The sequence below is a fragment of the Bos taurus genome, chromosome 4, assembly GCF_002263795.3.
Source record: "Bos taurus isolate L1 Dominette 01449 registration number 42190680 breed Hereford chromosome 4, ARS-UCD2.0, whole genome shotgun sequence".
Lineage (NCBI taxonomy): Eukaryota > Metazoa > Chordata > Mammalia > Artiodactyla > Bovidae > Bos > Bos taurus.
In genome coordinates this window covers 63,905,936-63,928,560 of record NC_037331.1, presented here as the reverse complement: position 1 = coordinate 63,928,560, position 22,625 = coordinate 63,905,936, and the positions used below count along the sequence as shown (strand labels likewise).

Below are 22,625 nucleotides of genomic sequence, written 5' to 3'. Positions count from 1 at the left end.
TTTGTTATAGCAGCTCCAGTTAAAACAGTATCCAAGCGTGGCTCAGGTGAAGATCTGGGCTGAAAAGAATCAGTGGAAGTCACTGAGGTGAAGAGTTTTGTTTAGGGCATATGTAAGATATGGTTAGAGGTGAAATCAGCAGGAGTCTGAGAAAAGGCTCTGAGGCAGGGAGAAAACCAGAGGAGCATAACGTGACAAGTGCAGTTTAGAGTCTCATAAAGTGTTCAACAGTGTAAAATACTATCATGTTTCAAAGTAAAATGAGCAAAGTATCCTCTGGACTTAAAAAAAACTCAAGTTTCAGTGGAGTAACAGTGGCAAAAACTAGTCTCATATGAGTTTTGTGGTAAATTGTGAGCTGTGATTCTTCAAGAGACAAATCAGGCAAGGAATCAGGTTTATAAGTGGGAAAGAGGGAAAAGGTTGAGGAGGATTTTTATTTTAAAAAAGGCTTGGTCATGTTTAAAGAAATACAAGGACCCAATTAGAGAAACTGAAGTACTGGAGGAATGAGAAGGCTACATAAGAATCAGCTGGGGAGGCTTGCAACGTTTAAGGTTTGGTTAGAGTTTAGGAATCTGTATTTAAGTTCCTGATGGGATTCTGATGCTCAAGACAATTTGGGAGCTTCTGCTGCTGCTGCTAAGTCACTTCAGTTGTGTCCGACTCTGAGCTAGTAGAATCATAGAGCAAACTCTGTAAGATCCGTCATGCTTTTATGCTTTCTAAACAGGAGAGGAAGAACCTATAGAGGATGCAGGTACAGACAAATTTGGTGATGGATAGTTCAGAAGTAATCTGCTAACAGACTTGGGGAAGGTGAAGATTTAAGGAGACTACAGGTTTCAGATTGTTTTGAAGAATGAAGGATAGGTTGCTAATGTTGAGGACTTAGTTGAGGATGATAATCACAAATTTATAGTGTCAACAGTCTATACCATTATGCTATTTTCTGTGGCAGTTATCAGCTAACCCAATTGTATTTAGGTAAGGCAGACAGAGCTGAACTCATCTAAGATTCAGAGCTTGCCACAAGTTATAAAAGTGATAGTAAGGCAAAGAAGTTTGGAGAATTGCCAAGAAATCTTTTTTTTTTCCTTCACTTTAGAAGGATAATTTTGCAGGACACAGAATTCTATGTTGCTTTTACTCTAAACACTTTATAAATATTTTATTCCATTTTCTTGCCTGAAGAGAAGCTGGATGTAATAACTATGTATAGGTATTTTTTTTCACCTGGCTTCTCTCAGGATTTTTTCTTTTTCTTTGATTTTCTATAATTTTGAAACAGACCTAATTTGGACTTCACTCAATAAGGGGTGGGCGGCAAAACATAATCAACGATATACTCTAGGTAGACCAGAATCAAATCTAGGTAATCTAGAATCAAACCTTTAAGGCCTAAACCAATGGGGTTCCAAAAGATTACTGCTTTGAAGACTGTCAGACTGTGGTTTCCTTTGTCCCAAGTTTTTTCAAAAGTACCCAGAGATGATTCTAATAGGCAACTGCAGTTGAAAGGCAGTCATTGATCTGTAATTTATGTTGCTACAGTAAGGCTCAAATTGGACAAATATACATATAATCTCAAACAAAATTCTGAAGAAATCACCTGTTAACTAAGCTGACCCCATAAAACTACAATCACACCATTCCCATCACAAAAGAAAAACAGATTTTGAATATATACAATTTATTTAATAAATTAATGTCATTCAAAATACAGTGCCAGAACATTATGCAGTTGAACATGCTAGTAATGTTTGTCATGAAGCACCTGTGCTCATGTTAGATTGGCGGCGGCCCGCTACTGCTAGTGGTTCCTGGGATTAATGCCAGAGCAGCACTAGTTATCTGCTCTTCTGCACCGCTAGTGCAGAGAATTCCTGAACAGTTCACCTTTCTAATCCTACCCCCCACACACAACAGGTTAAAAAAAACACACCCTGACAGCTAACAAATATCTATACACAATCACTCTACAGTAATGCTTATTAAATTAAGATGTAATGACCTGGTTAACCCACTCTAAATCTTTAAGATGGAGAAATACAACAGCAGCAGGTAGTTATATGCATGAGCCAATGTTAATGTAATACAGAAAGTGGAGGCATTTACTGATTAAAGCTCCACACAGACCCGCACAATGAGGGACTAGCAATTCTTATTGCAAGCCCAGCAACTGAAGTCCACACCTGGTAAATGACCAGCTGGTTGGAAGACCTGTATTCTAGATAGACAAGTATAAGTTAGTGAAGAGAGTACATGCACCTAATAGTATATAGTTAGACTGATCCTGCAGTCATACTTTCCCTGTGCAATACCATAAAATGGAAGATCTTCCTCAACTATAGGATTCAGACAACATTTCTATGCCAACATGGACACTAGTGTTAAGTGCAGCTCAGTTAACTACACTGAAAAAAACTACATTCCAGGACTTCAAAACAGAAGCACGGGAATGAAATACATTTACCAAAATAACCTCAGCACAATTTGCGATATACCACACTAGGAACAGGAAACTACTTTAATAAGTGAACTTTTGGAACTGTACATACACAGGGCTAACAATGTTAGATAATCCAGATTGTTATGCTCTCATGATACACATAAAAGTTTCTCAATTATTGGATAATCTATTTCATATTATGGAAGCATATCTTTAAGACTCACTGATATATATTATACTGATGCAAATATTAAGTAGGGCATAAAAATAAAATTTATCAAAGATAGATTTTTTTATGTACTCATATTCAGTCCTTTCATAGTCTCTCATTAAGCAAAGAAAATGACAAAAGCAAACAGACGAAGCGTGCACTCCCTGAACTCCTGACTATACAGGCGGTAGTGCAACCATCTCTCCATCCATTTCAAACTCCTCTGTTCCATCCGGTGAAAAAAGGTAAGTTGGTGGTTTCCATGGAGATTCTTCAAGGCAGGATGGATACAGTTTCCCCACAGTGCATCGAAAATCTCTCCCTAGGTCCCAGAGTACACGTTCAGATATATGTTGCCGCAGAGACCACCGGTCAAGTTCCAGATCGTATTGGTAAGTGACGTATTTAGCTCTCTCATTTAAGTGGGTTTCTCGCATAAACACACACAGAGAATTTGAGATTACAACAGCTCTCACACAGGGATCTGAGTACCTCTTAGCAGGGATGTTGGCTGCCATTTTCCACTCATTTTTATTCACATCATAGACTTCCACAGTTACTGAAGACCCATCTACAGTGCCAGAGGGGAGTCTTATGCCAGAATTAGTAGCAATGTGCAACCCTCCGATATAGAAAATTTTATCACCAAAAGCTGCAGCTGAAGCAAAAGACCTGCTCGTCTGTCTCATGGCCATTTCTACCCATGAATCAGACCTTGGAAAATAACAATACATGAGGTTCAGGGTCATCACATAAATGCAGTCATGAACTACAACTGCTGCACTCCACTGCCAAGCACAAGGCAAAGGGCTTACCATTGTCCATTCATCCTTCTCAGTGTCGTATCTTTCTACAGTCCTCCGATTAAGTTCTCCACCCACACTATCTCCTCCGATTGCATAGATATAGCCTTCACAGCAAACCAAAGATGGCTTTACGCGGACAAAAAGCATTGGGGTCTTTGGAAACCAGGTATTTTGCTGTGCATCAAACCAATAAAAGCAATTCACAGTTCTAAAGGCAGTTTGAAGTTTGCTTGTTTTACTGTGATTTGTTTTTGTGTTTTTCAGAGGAACTTGACCACCTGCTATATAGATGTCATTATCAGGTGTTACAACGGTCCCAACCTTATGTAAATCAGCTGGTGGGCTGCATAGCTTGTAAACTTTTTCTGCTTGGGGGCTGTAACAGACTGAAGAGTAAAGACTACAAGGATTTTCTGAAGATGCTTCAATGAAAATCATCATCTCCTCTTTAGTCATTCCAAGTCTTGGTTTGAAAAACTTGGGCATGGACTTATACAGACCTTGAACAACTACTGACTTATCATTGGGTGGCAGACCTTGAAACCAAGCTCTCTGTGTTACTTCTGAAAGTGCATCAATTCTGATTTGGCTAAGAACTGAAGACAAATACTGCGATCGTGATTCTGTGTTGTACTCCAGCCATAGCATAGCAGCTTCACGAACTGTCTCCTCCTTTTCTACGTTTAAATTGTCACTACTGAGAATGTCTATCAGTAGATCATGTGACAGCTGCATGAAAGCTTCCTGATGATACACAGCCGTGAACTTGTGCTCCACCATCCTTTTAGCACTTTGTTTTAATTCCTCACAGCTGAACAGATCAGCAAAACTCAACAATCGCACACAATTCTCTGCATTTATTTTTTTAATTAAATATTCTCGACAACGTTGTAACACATCTTCTACCTAAAAATGGGGGAAAAACAAGGCTGATAAAGGCAAGCCAGACATTTGCTATGTAACACACAAGTATATTAATCAAATCTTTATACTGTAGTTTTATTTTTAGGTACACTTGTGGGCTAAGAGATAGTGTCTTCCTGTAATAAAAAACTAGAAGACTGTGCAGGGGCTTTCCTGGTGGCTCAGACGGTAAAGAATTCGTCTGCAATGCGGGAGACCTGGGTTCGATCTCTTGGTTGGAGAAGGGAATGGCTACCCACTCCAGTATTCTGGCCTGGAGAATTCCATGGACAGTGGAGCCTGGCAGGCTACAGTCCATGGGGTCACAAAGAGTCAGATACGACTGAGCAACTTTCACAATGTATTGTTTTGCATTTTTCTTCCTGTCTAGTGGCCTACTTAACTGCCCTATTTAGGAGTCAGTAGTATAACATCAGATAGGCTCTTGGGGACTTCCCTAGTGTTTAAGACCCTGAGCTTCCACTGCAGGGGGTGCGGGTTAGATCCCTGGTCAGGGAACTAAAATCCCATATCCCACATGCTGCACAAAAACAAGACCCCCCAATAAATGACTCTTAAAAACCTAAACAGCCTAAAGGTAAGGAAATTCATGCATAAGTTAAATACTTTTAGGCTTTAAAAAATATGTAACTGAGAAAACCAAGTAAGAACAATATAAATCAGTACAGGAAATGATTATTGTTGAGAAGTGAGAATCTGGTTTTGTCAACGTGTATAAGATATTCATAAAAAAGCAGATATACACAGTGCCTAACGATAGTTATTTGCCTTTCTTACCTGGAGCACTAGGATAACCAATCAAAAGAAAATAGTGCAGTTATAAATAATCTAAATTTAACAACCCATCTTAGCCACTCAAAGTTTCCTAGATTTTTCTCAAGACAAAACAGATCTCAGTTGAGTTACAAGTGCTACCCTCCTATATTTATTCCAGATCACAGTGATTAACTAGAAACAGTTTGTGATAAGAAGTCAGGTTGTTTGGCTTCAAAACTTGGATAGGCCAGTCAACACTTGTATAATATCAGACAAGTAGCTTTCTTCTCTAAGCCTCAGCTTTCTCCTGCATAAAATGAGGAAATCCTTTAAATGATTATTTTAGGATTAAATGAGAACTGATATATAGCATCAGTACAGTACCTGGCATATAAAAACATTTCATGCAGTTAATAGTGAAAGCCATGCTGGCAGTAATAAAATGCCCCATCCCAGACTTGCCAGGGCAACCTTAGTCCTGGAGGAGGCAGAGTCTGGGTTTGCATTTGGGTAAGCATATGCCTAAGGGTTTCATTAACATGATTAAAAAAAAAAAAAGGAAAGCTGTCACTATTTACAGTAACAGTGTTCTGAAATCCAAATTTCTTAAAATTCCTCAATTATTTAGCAATTGTAAAAATACCTGCTTTTAGTTCCTGGCTTTTAAAAAAAGTAATGAAATCATTTAAATTAAATGATTAAATAAATAATATAATAATAATAAATAAATTAAATCATTACAGTAGGCATTTCTCCCTTTTAGGTTTGGATTCAGGATATCAATGTCTTCCATTGTAAAGCACCAGGAAGCTACCATGGGCTTCAGTTTCCCCAGAATTACAGGTACACAAGGACACTGCACAACTGGGGGGCGGGGAGAAGAGTACAAACTAAAAAGGAGGAAAGCTACTTAAACTGGTGCTCAACCAATGTCACTGATGTTTATTCAGCACGCATTTATCCAGTACCCTCTAGGTATCATGAACTATGCTAACCGAAATTTAACCTTCAGTTTGATGATTCTCCCTTTGGAGAAACTTATTTCTGAAAATACAAAGAATTATTCCAAATAGGAAAAGAAATGAGAAAAATGTATTTATTTATTTAGCCACACCATCCAGCATGTGGGATCTTAGTTTCCCAGCCAGGGATCAAACCTATGTCCCCTGCAGTGGAAGTGTGAATTCTTAACCAATGGACCACCAGAAGTCCTGGAAAATATTTTTATATGCCTCTTAAAATTTAAAAGAAACGTTGAAGGGTGGAAGTCCCTGCTGGTCCAGTGGTTAAGACTCTGCTTCCACTGCAAGGAGCACGGGTTCCAACCCTGGTTCAGGAACTAAGATTCCACAAGCCACATGGCATGGCCAAAAATAAATAAAAATGTTGAAGGGGAAACAAAGAGTGAGAGAGTGAAATAGTTTATCATATGTAAATATATCGTCACTTTTTCTTTTAGTTTAATTCTTAATAGCTCAGTGTGTTCTCATGCTATTACAAATATTTGTTTGATAACTTCTGTTAAGAATCTTGACATTTTCCATGAAAAGTAATACCATCAAAAATTAGCATATCTAAGCTTTTAGCCAAAACACCAAAGCATTTAAATTTAGTAACACTGTTAAAAGCTTTTTTACTTAAGATCTAAATTCTGTGGTATACTAGGCAGAATATGAAACTAATATGAAATTTTCACTTATCTTTTCAGTAAGGTTCCCACCATAAAACTAAGTTTACTAGATGATCAAATTCTATTGTTTTTCTTTTACACATTTTAAAAAGAGAAGAAAAACTTTACATTCTAAAATCTGCAATAAAATTACATAGCTATAATACATCACTGATGAAACAATGTTTCTTAAGAAAAATAAACCACAGTTAACACATACAACTGAGAGAAAAAACTGCTTACCTGCAGGAAGCACGCTGTCTCATAAAGCTGTTCTACAGTGCTGTCACTTATTGCCAAGTTACCCGTGTATGTATAGGTTATTATTATCTGTAAGGTGGCTGAGTCCACATTCCTCAGATGTATGTGTGTCTGTTTGCTTTCACTTAGTCCACTCATGAACATGGCCCTACAGGAAGGGTGGGAGGGAGAGACAAAAGTAGAGCTAAAAAAAAACACCAAAACTAGACCACACAGAATTTTATTTAGGGTATTTGCTGATGGACAACTTACAGGGAAAAACTTTTGAGGGAGGCAACAGAAAAGTATAATCCAGTGCCAAAGCTATACCAAACTATTCCACTATGCCATTCTGAATGATAATATCAAAATTAATTCATTCCTTATATTCACACAATGCAATTTAGCAATAAAAGAAACTCTTTAATACGTACACAGACAAACCTTAAAATCATTATGGTCAGTGAAAGGCAGATACAAAAGACCACATACTATATGATTCCATTTATATGAAATATCCCCCAAAAGCAAATATACAGAGGCAGAAGGGAGATTAGTAGTTACCTCGGGCCATGGGTAAGAAAGGTGAGTGACTGAGACTATAAGTGGGCATAAAGTGATGGAAACATTTCAAACTAGATTGTAGAGATGGTTGCACAGCTCTTTAAATATACTTAAATACTTAATTGTATGTAAATTAGCTTTCAACAAAGCTGTTAAAATTTCAATTTATTCAAATGATTTCCTAAAAATATGCAGGACAGTTTCCTAAAAATATTTTACATGCAGGAAAATATGCTGTAAAGGCAATTATGTTATGAATACAAACTAAATGTCCACATATAGGGGAGAGATAAAAAATGCAAAGAGTATTATTACTGTATGTATAGAAAAGCCTATAGTGATCTCAAGTGTAGTATCACAACAACTAGCCTGGGCACCTCAAGGACAAGATTATAAACGCTTTAAAGTGGATGAAGTAGTGAGTCAGGGGAGAATATAAGTACTTTTTTGGGGGGGGGAGACTGCTGAACCTAAGAGGTTCAGGCATTTAGATCACAGAAGGCTTTTAAAATGAGACCCAAGAGGGGATTCCTGGCGGTTCAGTGGTTAGGACCCAGTGCTTTCACTGCCTGGGCCTGGGTTCAATCCTGCATCGGGGGTAAGATCTGCAAGCCCAACAGCAGAGCCAAAACTTTTTACCGAACTTCCTTGTACATAATGAAGAATGCTGAAGGGTTCTGAGCATGGATTCACTAGCACAATAAAACATATTCTAGAATGAATACTCCGTACTGACAGACCTCAAGTGCCAAAGGCTGGAGGCCAGAAAACTGCTTTTTTTAGGCTACTGCAATAATCTATGTTAGAAATAAGAACCACCTGACTGAGGATGGCAGAAATGGATACAAAAGCTTTTACAAAAAAACCCAACAAGATCAGGTGATTTTCTGAACACTAGCAATAAGAATAGGAAGTAGATTGTTGTTTTTTAGTTGCTAAGTTGTGTCTGACTCTGCAACCCTGTGGACTGCGCATGCCAGGCTCCTCTGTCCTCAACTATCAGAATTTGCTCCAATTCATGTTTATTGAGTGGGTGACGCTAACCATCTTGTTCTTTGCTGCTTCTTTCTTAGATAGGAAAAGAATCAAAGCTAGCTCTTTATTTTCAAGTAAATGCCTGAAAAAAAAATACTGTTAACCATTGAGAGGAAAATTGTAACATGGAGGACAAAAGGTGAGTTAAATTTTAGATATGTTTAATTGAAGGTGTGGGCAGCTGAGTCAAATAGAAATAATACAATAACCAATTAAGTATTTAATATTACTGAAACTATGAAGAAGGTCAGGCATTAATGCAATAGACTGTGAATTATCTACAAAATGTCATGTGTTAAAGCCAAGTAAGTTACATGAGAGAGACTAAAAAACTAAGAGAAAAACCCACCCAGATTCCCAATGACCAACCTGAGGTAGAGTTCTATTAGAAGAAAAAGTAAGAATGACCAAAGGTTGAGAAACATTCATCAGAGAAATAAGAACAAGCCAGTCAGTATAATGCTACTCTGGGCAAGAGAAGCAGGGTGACAAAAACTGGAGCGTCAAGGGTAACAAACATAGCAAACGCAATTAGGAAAGCACTGGTGATTTCTGGTGTAGCTCACAAAGAGCAGTAAGAACAGCAACTAACTTGAAGCAGTTAGGGAATGGAAAAGTGGCAAAAACATCAATCAGGGTGTTTGAAAACTGCCTCCCAAAGAATACAGAATGGCCATAAACCTAATCAAAGTAAAGAACAGGAATTATTCTCGAAAAGTATCTGAGATTTAACAAGAAAACCCTAATAAAAACACCCAAGACAGCTGGTGTCACTTATTTCACAAGTCTCTTCTCTCACATGGGAGATGACCAAAAGCAACCTGAAAAATTACAAGAGATCTGAGTAAAAATGGAAGATTTAGGGGTCATGTGCTTTTTCTCTGTTCCAATAGAAGGTAGTTAACTTTGGAAGAGGAAGTAGGGCAAGAGAACAGCTGACTATACAGATGACACTCAGACAGGTTATTCCAGGCTATAGTTTAAGACACCAGAATAGTGGACTTCTGTGAAGGATTTATGCTTCCCAAAGTCGAAAGACACTAGGGGAAGCTTAGCCAACTTGATCATAAAAATCTGAAACAGGCTTTTCAAAGAAAGAATAAATGCTGAATTGCATATTATAGCAGGCTGAATTACCATGGTGAGAGAGGTGCTGAGTAATTCTCAAGTAATCCCTTTCACTTGGGTTCTACTATCTATGTTACTAAGAAGTAGAAACTATTACTTCAGAGGTTCTTAGGATTTTAGAGGTTTTTTTTAATTCTTGGTGGAATGGTACTGGTAAACTGCAAAAGAATGTACCTAGTTCAAAGGACAAAATTTCTCACAGTAAATTTCTAATGGTTAAATTGATGGCAACATATGTAAGGATACTGAAATCTACAAAGTTGAAAACAGAATCCAGTTGAAGAAACCTGGGAAAAGATCAAGTTATTATTGTGGGAATATATAATAATTATCTATCCAGTCCAGAGAAAAGATATATATAGGAGGAAAAATTAATACACGTGTTTGGTCTTGTGGATTATGAAACTGGCCCAGACACAGTATTGTAAAGACGGATGTATTTAATCCCAAACATGGGCAGAACTATTCTTTCTACTGTTACTTCAAATCCCTATTATCTGATTTGCTTTAGGGAGAATATATTCTTTTAGAACACCAAAGCTAAAGAAGGGAACTAACTAGTGAAAGTGATAGCAGCCTTAAAGAGATTGTGTTGCTTTTAAAATTTTGATACTAATGATATATTTAAACTTTTTATTTCGTCTTCCAGGAAGCCAATTCCAACCCAATTAGTTAAAAGATAAAAGAATAACCTCATGGCTAGAGAATTTAGAGAACAGCATGTTATCTATACAATAAAAAATAAAGTTAACAAGGGAGGAAAAAAGGTAAGACACCTAACCCGTAATCGCATGTGTTACCTTCCTGATAAAGATGACAAGCAAATAGAATTTCTGCATAGGTTTAAAAGATAAACAAGACAACTACTAGGGTAATAACCACAAAAGATTCTATGATTACAAATACCAATCTGGAAATCCACAAGTCATAAAGCTTTCCAATAAAGAATAATCAATTCATAATTAACAGCCATTAAAAAGGGAGAACTAATGGACCTAGGTTTGACTGAATCTGTAACTCTGAATTCCTGACACTATCTACTAAGCCAATGGAAATGAAAAAACAAAAACAATCCTGACAATCACAATCATCTGGGAAGCTCTTAAAATATACAAATCCTCAAACTCTAACTTGGACCCACTGAGTTAGATCCAGAAGAATCGTTAACTTCTGGGTTTGAAATCCAAGAATCTCTATCTGTAGAAACACCAGAGGATTCTAAGGATCCTTTCTGGGTCCATTAGGTTTTCTAGAATCACTGTTTGCAAATATGCTAAGTTTTCTAAGATAAAAATAGTTTTAATGTCTTTTTTTTTTTTTTTTTTAATTGGGGGCCGGAGCGCCAGGTCTCTCAGAAGTTTCCGGGCCTGCGCTCCCACGGGGGCCGCCATCTTATCCAGGAAACCAGCAAGGGGATCCTCTTAATGTCTTAAACTATGAAATATCCACAGTTAAACCTGAAAAAACGGCAGGAAGAGCAAAGCAACTGACAAGGCAATCTGGGTCTAAGCTTCTTTAATCATCATGAGATGTGTTATACTGGAGAACGTGAAGTTTCTACACCTTCCTCTATGTTAGCTTTGAAAAGTTAAGATTATACTGTCCTGTCCATAGCTGCCACTAAAAAGCAGCATAAAGTAAGTTTCATTGATGATAGCCACTTAAGCCAGCGAAGATTTGCTGTACGAATATACCAGTCCACATTTAATTCATCTTTACTCACTCTGTCCTCTTCAAATATTAAGTAAAAATTCAACCTAAGGGCAGTGACCAAACAGGAATTTCTATGCCTTAATTCTATTTCTCCCATGAAATACATAACAAAGGAAAACCTACCTTAAAAAGATTAAAAATTGTAAAAGGTCATAAAAATGTAAAGTTTTATTTATAATTAGCAAACAATTAAATCAACTTCTAAATTCTGAGGCACAGAGAACAACATTATCAGTTATTAACTATTTCAATCTGGGAAGGAGTCTGGTAAGGCTAAAAAGATATCACAAATGATAAAAGTAACCAACAATGAGCAAAAAATTCATTTTTTCAAAGGAAATAAAAGTTCTTAACACATCTAAACACTACCAATTATCGTCTAGAAGTTATTATCAAGTATACGGTAACTCTTAAATTCATAAACAAAGACCACTTTCTAAATTTAACATTTTAAAATCTTATGAGTAAGTGAAAATTACACCATTCATTTTCCTTTCTTTTTCAATGAAAAAAACAGTACTGTATTGTGAACCTTTTTGCTTCCGCATCATTAAACTTAACCTTAATTTCAAATTTCTTGTATTTAATCTTTGTAAAACCTTCCCTTGCCTGTCCCTTATTTGCATACACAAGGAGGTGACTGGCAAACACTTTATCACCCAAATAGAAAATTTAGGCAAAACATTAAGACATCTAATTTTTTTAATTCTAAATAGTGTTTAAAATAATTTCTATCAAAAGATTAAAACAAGCTAACATTCTGCACTTGAAATTACAAACTAACCAAGATTAAAAGTACTTACCTAAAATAAGAGCTGCATGTTGCAAGAACCATCTTATGACAAGGGAATTCAGTGCCCTCAACAATTAACACTATGTCAGTAAACAACTGCTGTTCATAAAACAATTTCAACTGCTCCAACAAGGACACAGCATATTCAGTATTGATCTGCTTCTCCTCTTGAGTGGACATGACTGTATTCCATTAATATCTCCAGGAACAGATTAGAATAAAGTCAGTCTTACTGATGGAAGGTCAAGTGAATGCTTCAGAAATAAAAAAAGGAGAAACTCTGCTTGCTGTTATCTGCAGCATTCAGAACCAAGACTGACACACTCACTAATGAAGAGTATCTTGCTATAGGCTTAGAATTACTATTAGGTCATCCTGTGTTAATTAGGTTCTTCAGAGTTTTTCAACACAGTCTGCACACATCTTGCTCAAATTTGCAACTGCTGTTCATCTCAAAAGAGAGTAACACACGAGGTAGATTTTGTGGCAACATCCTATGTTTGGTGGATCCTCTGGAGTAACTAAAAAAAAAAAAAAACATCAGTCAGAGTATCTAGGCCAGTACATTTTTAGAATACAATATTTAAACAGACTTACATATGAATTACATTTTTTTGTAATTCAACTTTAGACACTACCATAAAAATAAAACATGAGGAAAAGAATACTTTAAAAGTTTATTACATTTGTAGTTTTATTTTTGACTTCTATAAAAAATTTAAACATTTCAGAAAGTAAAGAACACATCAATATGCATACACTTACAAAGTTCTTTAAAAACAAAAACATACAGTATGACAAAATACAGAAATGTATTACTACATGAAGACTTCATATTATACAAATATGAATGTTCTCAAAATGTGTAAATTTAAAATTTTCAGAAGATTCAAGTCCAATTTTTAGACAATTAATCTGGAAGAATTCCCCCAAACTGCCAAGATATCTGAGTGAAAGGGAGGCAAGTTCTTCCTCATGACTTATCAAATATTAAAATATATTAACAGTTCTATAATAAAGGCAAGTAAATAAAAATAAGTAAATATAATACACTCAAGTTATAAGAAAAGGTATTAGATATGATAAAGAAGTCTTCAAATTAGAAGACTGGGTTATTCCAACAAATAACACTGGACACCCCCAGGGGGAAAAAACAAAATCTAATACCATTCATCAAAGAAATTCCAGCTGCATTGAAGTTTAATTTTCAAATATTATTTGGAAATAAGTATTTATAACGTATGGCAGGAGAAGGCAATGGCACCCCACTCCAGTACTCTTGCCTGGAAAATCCCATGGGCGGAGGAGCCTGGTAGGCTGCAGTGCATGGGGTCGTGAAGAGTCGGACACGACTGAGTGACTTCACTTTCACTTTTCACTTCCATGCCTTGCAGAAGGAAATGGCAACCCACTCCAGTGTTCTCGCCTGGAGAATCCCAGGGACAGGGGAGCCTGGTGGGCTGCCGTCTATGGGGTCTCACAGAGTCGGATACGACTGAAGCGACTTAGCAGCAGCAGCAGCAACATATGGGAAATGAATTACAAATAAGGAAAAAGAATGTATAATATAGAGTACTAATAATAGTTAAAAAAAAAAAACTATCACCTGTTTCCTAATTAGATGATTCTTAGTTCCATAATCAGAAAGTCAAGTGCTGTTGACATGAAAACTATCTGACCATCATTTGGAACTACTACTTTTTCTCACAAAAATATCATCCATCTCTCAGAGGTCACACTGTACTTCGGGCCAAGCTATACTATTACATAAACTGCTAACCTGATGTAGACTGTCAAATTTCCAGCCAAGTAAAGTATAAGGGAGTAACTAAAACAGGTGCAAAGCCAGAGACTTTGGGTCATTTAAGGTAATGACTTTGCTCTTCCAGATCTGAAAGTTACCCTATAAATCTAAGTTTATTGCATAACCTCTAAGGCTAATAATACCTAAAATCACTGGCTATTTTCATATATCAATAATGCAGCAAGGCCCAGTGTACTAACTGGGTGTTAGAAATGAGCATTTTTACACAGGAGTGTAAGTTGATACATACCTCCAAGCCCTTAATCAAAACTCTTAAGAGCCAGCTATGTTCTGGAATTTAGGATTTCTCAAATCTTATAAAACTAATGTGGTACATATATCATGTACTACAAGCAGTCTAGGACAGAACTCTGTAACTGAACATCCTATTTTCACTGAGGGAAATATGAATAGTATGAAAAATAATACTATATAGAATCTCATTACTTCAGATCAAGTTTTACAAAACCAAATTTTTTAAAACTTGACTTTAAGAGCTTTTTGAATTTCAGAATTGCAAAGGAAGTATTACAGAAGATGTAATATTTGGCACTGTAAATGCTTACTATCTCAATCTTTCAATTCCGCCTCTAAAAATTTATCTGACAGAAATGTATATATTGATAGGCTAAAATTCCTAACCCCAGCTGCAGGACCCCAAATTGTCCCCATCCATGTTTAAACCAGGTGACAGGAGCTGCTGGCCAAAGCCAGGATGGATTTAGACGACACTCTACACTCCAGAATTCCTTGCAGGGTAGCTGTACAGGTTCATTCTGGTTATTTCTCTAAGACTTCATACTCTCTGAACCTGATTTTTTTGCAGTTCCTTTTCTGAGCCCCATTTATGTATGTCTCCATTTTATTAGATTTGATTTCTTTTTATCATATTCATGATACTGTATTAAAATAATACTAGTCTGCTTTTAGAAAATTAAGCAGTGAGCCAACTTTATACAATCTTATTGTCACTGCTTTATACGCCCCCTATTTCCACCTATCCCTTTGAAATCTAGGGTACATTGTCTTCCTAACAATTTTTATTTAAGATATCTCAACATTAAAATAGGCAGCAGAAGTCATTCAGACATCATATAAATTTAATAATTCACCCAGATCAGTATCTAGTACAATTCAAAATAAAATTAAGTGTTGCTTTTCTGGGAACGAAAGAGTTCAAAATGTATTAACTAAAAATGTAAAAAATGGCAAAGTTTAAGATGGCCAACCAATAACCTTCAAAAGGCCCCTAAAATCAATATACTACATGCTCTGAAACATTTCACAAAGTCTGAACTATACTACTTAATAACCAAAGATTGGACACATTTACAAATTTGCCCTTAATTCCCAGGTATCAATGAAACTGTTTACTTAATTTTTGATCATAAATTAATGGCTACTTAAATTTAACTCCACAAATGTTTTTTGAGTATTTACTAAGTGCTGGTCATTGTACTGTAAGTACTCAGACTGAGAGTTGCCAACCACGAGAGCTCCAGGACACCAAGTGCATTTACTCTTACTACAGCCAAAACATGTCTATCATTTAAAAAGAGTGTCTTTATTCTAGACAAATTCAAATCTACAGGCAGGCAAAAGAATAAAATCTAGCCGTCATGATCTTTCATTTCTAAACTTTTGATAGAGAAGTAATACAAGAAATTTTATTCTTTACCATAAGAACAACTGTAGCACAAGTGCAATGAGCAGAGGAGGCAGCTGGGGTTTGTCCCACTGTTAACAGTGGCTCACACTGCAGAGGAAAGAAACATTTATTGAAGACTTACTTAAACCTTCTACATTTTGTTAATATATGCAATGATTATTTAATTAAAAAACTCAAACTTTCAAAGGTATGATACTCTCTTTTCTCATCATAAAAACAAAATATTTTAGGATTTGTAAGCACAGTCTTTGTCCCAAATGCTAAAGCTGTCGCAGTCTGAAAACAGCGAAAGTCAACATATAAAGGAACGGACATGATTGTTTCAACAAAATGTTCTCTACAAAAAAGGACTACAGGCTACATGTACCAATCTCTGTTTTAGGCTGCTTCTTGATCAAATATTAAGAATTTTTTTAAAAGGTGGTAACAAAAATACACACTTCAAGATATTTTTCCCAGAAGAATGTTTCCCCTTCAAGTCATAAAAACAAGGAAAAAGCACAAACCTTAAACACTTGAAAGTTGAGTTAAATATAATTCTTAATCTAAGCTGTCTATAGTCCACCTTTCAACTGAAGTATTTTAACGTCTCTTACCTAGTCACACAACCACTTTCCCTATTTACTACGGGCTCAGTCAACTTTTCAAACACTTTTAAAAAATCCAGTGAGTATCCTTTATTTAGGTTAGAAAAAAGGACTTTTCTAAAGATAATCTGCTGAAAGAAACCCACAATGAGAAAAAAAAAACTATTTTAGAGTCAAAAGCACTTGAATTTCTTTCTTTTTAAAAAAAATCAACTACATCATTTCTGGAGAAGGAAATGGCAACCCACTCCAGTATTCCTGCCTGGAGAATCCCATGGACAGAGGAGTCTGGCGGGTTATAGTACCAAAGGTAGCAAAGAGTTGGACACGAGTGAAGGGACTTAGTAGGCACAACTTATTTATATATATTTGAAAAACAGAAGATGTGTACAAAACAATTGTGTGTAAAGACATTCAATGAACACGTGGATTCAGCAGATGAACTGATGGCCAAAGACTAGGAAACCACTATTAGTTGCCACATTTCCAGGCATCAGGTACCTTAAGATGAATAGAAAGGGCCTGTAATTTAAAGGTAGTTGTCAGGACATATTTCACAGTGAGAAAAGCCAACTAGAAAAAGCATTAAATGGGAGTCATACAAACACAGTGTAACGACATTCAGAATCTAACAAAGTAAAATGTACTCTGGCATTAAAAGTATACATATTCTTATTTCTTTTTCTAAGTTCTTGGCTATATTCAGTATTTTTGATTGATCTATTTGATACCAGTGGATAATAGCAATGAATAAGGTTAGAATGCTATATACAGGATGATATCCTTTCTTCTTTTTACCAACTTTCTGCAAGTTAAGTAGAGAACAAAGACCAACTTATGTTTTAATCTAAAAGCTTCCTATAAGAGTAGAATTACAACTGAGAGAAAAAAAAAGCAAAAACTTGGATTCTAACATTTTCTCTAGGCTACCCAAGTCTCCAAGGTTCTACTGAGTGATTTTTGCCACACAAGAGTTTCAGAGCATTGTTATTAAATGGTCATCAGGATTAAATCAGTCAACAATCCACAGCAATACACACAATTCTACTTAAAAATCTGAAATACCTCTTACAGAAAGTTGTTTCAATACTTGTTTTCCTCCCTTTAATCAATGTGACTATAAATTTTGTAGGGGAAGCAAATATATCTAACTTCACTTTGAAATCTAGTTTTCATTCCCCCAAGTGTGTCATTTATAGTACCTTTCCACAGAATAGCTACAGAAACATAAACAGATACAAAAGACGTTTTCCAATGTTATACAGACAAGATCTGGAAGATAAAGAATAAAGGATTGAAAAACTACTGAATGTGAAAATGAGACTGATCAGCAATTAATCGAGCTGTACATGTGAAACCAGGAAGGATAAAAAGATAGGGTCGTTGTTCAGTAGCTAGGTTGTGTCCTCCTCTTTTGAGACCCTATAGATTGTAGCCAGCCAGGCTCTGGTCCATGGGATTTTCCAGGCAAGAATACCGGACTGGGCTGCCACTTCCTTTTCCAGGTGAAAAACGGGAGGAGGTTGCAAACAACGACTGCACAAAAACTACACAGTAATGATGAAACAGTGATAAAGAGGAAGAGCGGTGGACTACGGGTCACCACCTGTACGCAGACTTTCAAGTTGTGTATTATTAACTTAGGTGATGCTCTAACTTCCAGTGCTACAAATGTCAATATAGCAGATCTAAACTTGTCAGAAAAAATCCAAGGCTATTCTAATGCCAAGTATTGCCAAAAAATTAGAGCATGGACTGTGGAGCCAAATTACTTGGGTTGAAATCCCAACTCTGCAACTTACTAGTTGTGTGACCTTTCGTAAGTTATTTCTTTTTTGTGCTGTAGTATGCTCATCTGTAAAATGCGGGATAAAAATAGAATTCTTCTCAACTGGATTAAGGATTAAATGAGCTCTATGGAGAGTCTGGAGCAGTGCCTGACACACAGAAATACTACTCTGTGCAAAAAAGAATAATTTGTAATTATTTTACTTAACACTCACTTACTGGTCAAGCTTTTTGTAGTACCTTCGCACCTTCTGAACCTTCATACCTACACAGGTCTGAGTCCCAATTACCAGGTTTCAACACTCAAACTCAGTTCTCTTTTTGCCTTGGTGAGTAGCATTTTAGATAAGAGAAATTTATTCAAAGATTTTAGGGAGTATTTTTGATGGTACAAATCATGAAACAAACTAGTACAACAAAGACTAACCTTGAGAAGGCTGATGCCTGTGCAAAAAAACTAAGTGATAGCCAGGAAGGCACCAGCCATAGAACAAGCCTTTCTTCATTTCAGTGAAAAGATAGGTTTCTCCTTCAGGGAGGACTATTGGTGCTAGAAGTAGTTTGCTTTCAAGTTATCAACACAACTCTGACAGTTGGGAATGTTTGGAAAACCACTTCATCTTCAGATTGATTGTCAACCATTACACATACAGAATTTTCTGGAATTGTGACAAACATCAATTAAAAAACAAACACCCTGACTTTTAAAGAAAGTATGAGTTTGAGAAATGTCAGTACAGCTTCCTCTACTCTGATCAAGTTCAGAACCTAGGTCTACTCCTTCTTGACCCCTTTTCCAACGAGTGTGAAAAGACTACCTGACTCCATCAAGTTAATTATGCTCAATATCCTAAGTAAATTCAGGTCACAAGAATAGGCTTCTGTTCTACATTATGATCAGTAAGTTATTTCACTTTTAAAAAATTAAACAAGAACATAAAGGAAACACCATTTGTGATAGAATAATTATGACTTGTAGTATGCCCTTTTATTTTGGTTATCACTTTTCTTTTTTCCTCTCAGCTCTGCACAGACTTAAGAAAGCTGAAGAAATATAGACTAAAGTAAAACTGACCTTAACTTTTTCAATAGATTTCAATTTTCACCAAATCAGTGATTTCTTTCAATCACAATAACAAAACTATTTCCCAGATATTAAATATATTCATGAGGTCATTAAGGGCACACTCACTTACAATTATGGCTACTTAAGTTTCTCAGTTTCTTAAAAAAATAGAAGGGTAAACTGAGGAATACCTAGAATCCCCTGCCAACCATGGAACCTATTTACATGTTACCACTTGTCAGAAGTACGGGAGGGAGTGGAGCTGAAGAAAAAAAAAAGGGGGGGGGGGGAGAATTGAAAAAGTATCTCTCATTAAATGATTACATTTTCTCGAGTCTCCTACTATAATCCCTCCTTCCCACACAGAAGAATCTAAGTGCTGAAAAATCCTGGCAAGCGAACAGGGAGTAAGCTTCACATATTTAAAAAGTTACTTGAAAACAACCTATCATTTCTAATACCCTGAGTAATTTGAACATAACCTGCTCTATTCAAACTCTACAAAACTGAAAATGATTAAGACTAAGATATAATGAAGGACTTCGGTATTTTCACTCATATTTTTTATGACATCAGGACCAATCCTTTTTCCTGCTCTTAGGAATATGAGCAAGAAGAAAAACAACTCTTTTATAAGTAAATGAGTAAAATCTTTGGGAAAACCAAATAATCTTTTGCCTTTTAAAGACTGCATTCAAATTTCTATAAATTTACCATTCACTTTAAACACATTCAGTGTTCAATGTTTGGATGTTATGAAATAGCTAATTATTTCCATTAACTAGGACAAAGAAAATCTGTGGAGGAGTGTGGACTGAAGTACTGACACCTCTATTCCCAACCACCTCCTTAAGTGCCATGTGAATAACCAAAGCTAGCAGATTCTGCGGTACTGCTTAGGAGAGCAAATAGGAGAGAAGAGTTATAGCACTTAAAACTCTTCCTACAAAGAGCTGTCTGTAGAGAAAAAAGAACCATGTAGAAAAGCATGAACTATAAACCAAGCTCAACAGGAATGCCATAGCCCTGGTACTGTTTACTGAGGACAACAACCTCTTGAGAATTTCAGGGCCCAATCTAAAGGGGCTTCAATAAGCACTAGACCAACAAAAGATCAAAGTAAAGAAGTAAACTTAATATTAGCAAAATTCCACATCATCAAGGCTGGAAAACAATTGACTGGTTAGACTTTTCAGTTTACTTTCGGTCCGAAAAAGTCCTTCTTAGGAAAAAAAAAAAAAAAGGAAAAAAAATCCTAACCTAAGGTTAACTAAAGCCACTCACAATTTCGAGATTTGAAGTTCATATGACTCAAACTAAAGCAAAAATTCACACAACACAGCGGGAAGCAAAACCAACCAACCCACCCACCTTACTTTAAAAGAGAACCACTGTTAATTCCACTTTGTTGATTAGTGGTCTCAACAGAAAAGATAAAAAATAACTGCAGTCAGAGTACACTGCTGATAGGGGTGTTTCTAAATGCCTGAATGCTAAGTGAGCCAGACGTACAGATTCATGTTAACAACACGTGACGTCCTGTACCCTACGTTTTTATAACGCTGATACTTTAGCTAGATATTTCACACAAACATAAGCTTTCACAGGTAATTTTACATTTTCGATTCTTTTTCCATTTTCATCTTAACGGGGTCATCCGTGGCATCGGACAACTCTAGAGATTTGTGAGTTACCTATTATCCTCCCTTTGAGATGGTAGAAAGTGAGCTTTGATTAATAAACCAGGGGGGATAAAAGAGCCGTTAACTCAAAATAACCGCTCCACATGGGGATATTCTACTCCACGGCTTCTTAATTCACAGGGAGAGAAAGATGGTCGAGTTCAAATAACTTAGAGAGATTTCAGTCTAAAGTAAATACGTACACAATTCTCCGTTTCAAAGGGCAGCTTCTGCTTTCTTTTTAAAATCATCAGTAGACCCACAATGGGACCTCTGTTAATCTAGACATCTCTTGGTTACTTAAGAAGTACCGGACAAGGAAAAAACGCAGGGCTTGCCCTCCTTCTGCCTACCGTCTCGCGAACACGTCGCGAGTAGTCAAGGGAAACAGCCTGATTTTGGCAACGCGGGCTCCAGCCGGGGCCAGGGCGCCGCCCGGGAGACCCGCGGCCGGAAACGCCCCCGCGAGCGACTCGCTCAGCCGCCCCTGCCCCAAGCACCGGCCGGACGCCGGGCCGCAGCGGGGCCGCCGCCGGGTGTGGACAGAGGAGCCGGCCGCCCGCGCCCATCCCCCGCCCGCGGCGGAAACGTCTCCGGTTTGAAAGATGCCGCCGCAGCCGCCCCCTGCCCGCCGAGCCACAAAGGGCCGAACCCCCTCCAGCCGCAGCCCTTCTTCCCTAGCTCTCCACAGGTCGCCCCCGGGTCCCCCGCCCGGGGCTGGCGACGCCTCCTCACCCGAGTCCCTCAGTCCTGAGGGTCGCGATCCAGTGCGGCCGGCGGCGCCGAAGACGCTGGGCCCCAGGAGCGCGGCGGCGGGGGCGTGGCCCTCCCGCGGCGGCTAGGGCCGGGGTCTCGCCTCCGCCTCCCTAAGAGGAAGGCTGGCGCCGCCGCCTCCCCTTCCTTCCGGTTTCCCCTCGCGCCCTCCCTCGGCCGCTCAGTCCTGAGCGGAAAACTGCGTCCTCTTTGGGCGCCGCCGCACGCTCCTCTGGGCCCGACCACCGCCAGACTCCTCCCCCGGGAGCCGCACAGCCCGCCCTCGCCGCCTCGTCAGCCCCGGGGCCGCGAGACGCCTGGCTTGCCGCTCCCACCCCGCCCCTGCGGCGCGCTCTCGCCCTCTTGGCGGGCCCCTTTCGAAACCCGGGGACGCGCGGGCAGCGGACCGTAGCCCAGCCTTCTCCAGGTTTCTTTTCCCGCCGCGCGCGCCTAGGCGCGCGCCTAACAGCACAAACGTCAGTTTCGCTGTTTCCCGGGTTCTTGGGACCACCCCCCCAACCCCGCCCGCCCTTACCCTCTCTTTCCCCGCCCTTTTCCTTTGCTAGATCCCACCGGAAAGCCAAAACAATTGGGTCCGCGCAGGCGCGTGGAGGAAGCGGAAAGAGCAGGAAGGGCGGGGAAGGCGCGAGGTGACGGGGAAACGCTTTTGAAGGGGTTTCCCTGGGAAGGTCAGCGGAGAGTCCGTGGAGGGCGCGTGCGCGGCGGAGGGGTCGCCCTCCAAGGAGCCCGGGTGTGGGGCGCCAGGGGGTGCGGAGAAGGGAGGCTTCAGGCCTAGCCTGGTGAAAAGACAGCACGAAGAAACTCAGTCCTGGGAAATGCGGACAGCCAAGCACCAAGTTCTATGCCGTAGACTGATTTTTTTCCACCTCTCGAAATACAGAAATTTGCAGGCTGAGTCCGGGAGTGGGAACAAGGTGGACTAGACAACACCAGACCAGGGAAGAAAGAGAGGTGCTGGGAGGCT

At 38.4% G+C, this 22,625-nt stretch overlaps 1 protein-coding gene across 6 annotated transcripts; it reads right to left on the bottom strand.

The window, feature by feature from the left end:
- Positions 1–1,676: 1,676 nt before the first annotated feature.
- On the bottom strand, positions 1,677–22,194 carry KBTBD2 (kelch repeat and BTB domain containing 2). 6 transcript variants are annotated; one of them, XM_059885556.1, is made up of 5 exons: positions 22,176–22,194; positions 15,774–15,851; positions 12,302–12,812; positions 7,062–7,227; positions 1,677–4,375 (listed from the first exon to the last, which is right to left on the bottom strand). In XM_059885556.1, exons 3-5 carry the CDS (start codon positions 12,469–12,471, stop codon positions 2,840–2,842), a joined length of 1,872 nt encoding a protein of 623 aa, XP_059741539.1. In that variant the 5' UTR covers positions 12,472–12,812; positions 15,774–15,851; positions 22,176–22,194; the 3' UTR covers positions 1,677–2,839. The 6 variants fall into 6 exon arrangements, with proteins under 6 accessions (XP_059741539.1, XP_005205529.1, XP_059741538.1 ...); XM_005205472.5 differs by lacking the exon at positions 22,176–22,194 and adding an exon at positions 21,623–21,874; XM_059885555.1 differs by lacking the exon at positions 22,176–22,194 and adding an exon at positions 21,091–21,701.
- Positions 22,195–22,625: the final 431 nt, after the last annotated feature.

Coding starts and splice junctions, on each gene's coding strand:
- KBTBD2 (XM_059885556.1), bottom strand. CDS start 12,471: ATGTCCACTCAAGAGGAGAAGCAGATCAATACTGAATATGCTGTGTCC. Junction 7,228..12,301: donor ACATGCAGCTCTTATTTTAG/GTAAGTACTTTT, acceptor CCCTTCCTGTAG/GGCCATGTTCATGAGTGGAC. Junction 4,376..7,061: donor AGACAGCGTGCTTCCTGCAG/GTAAGCAGTTTT, acceptor CCCCATTTTTAG/GTAGAAGATGTGTTACAACG.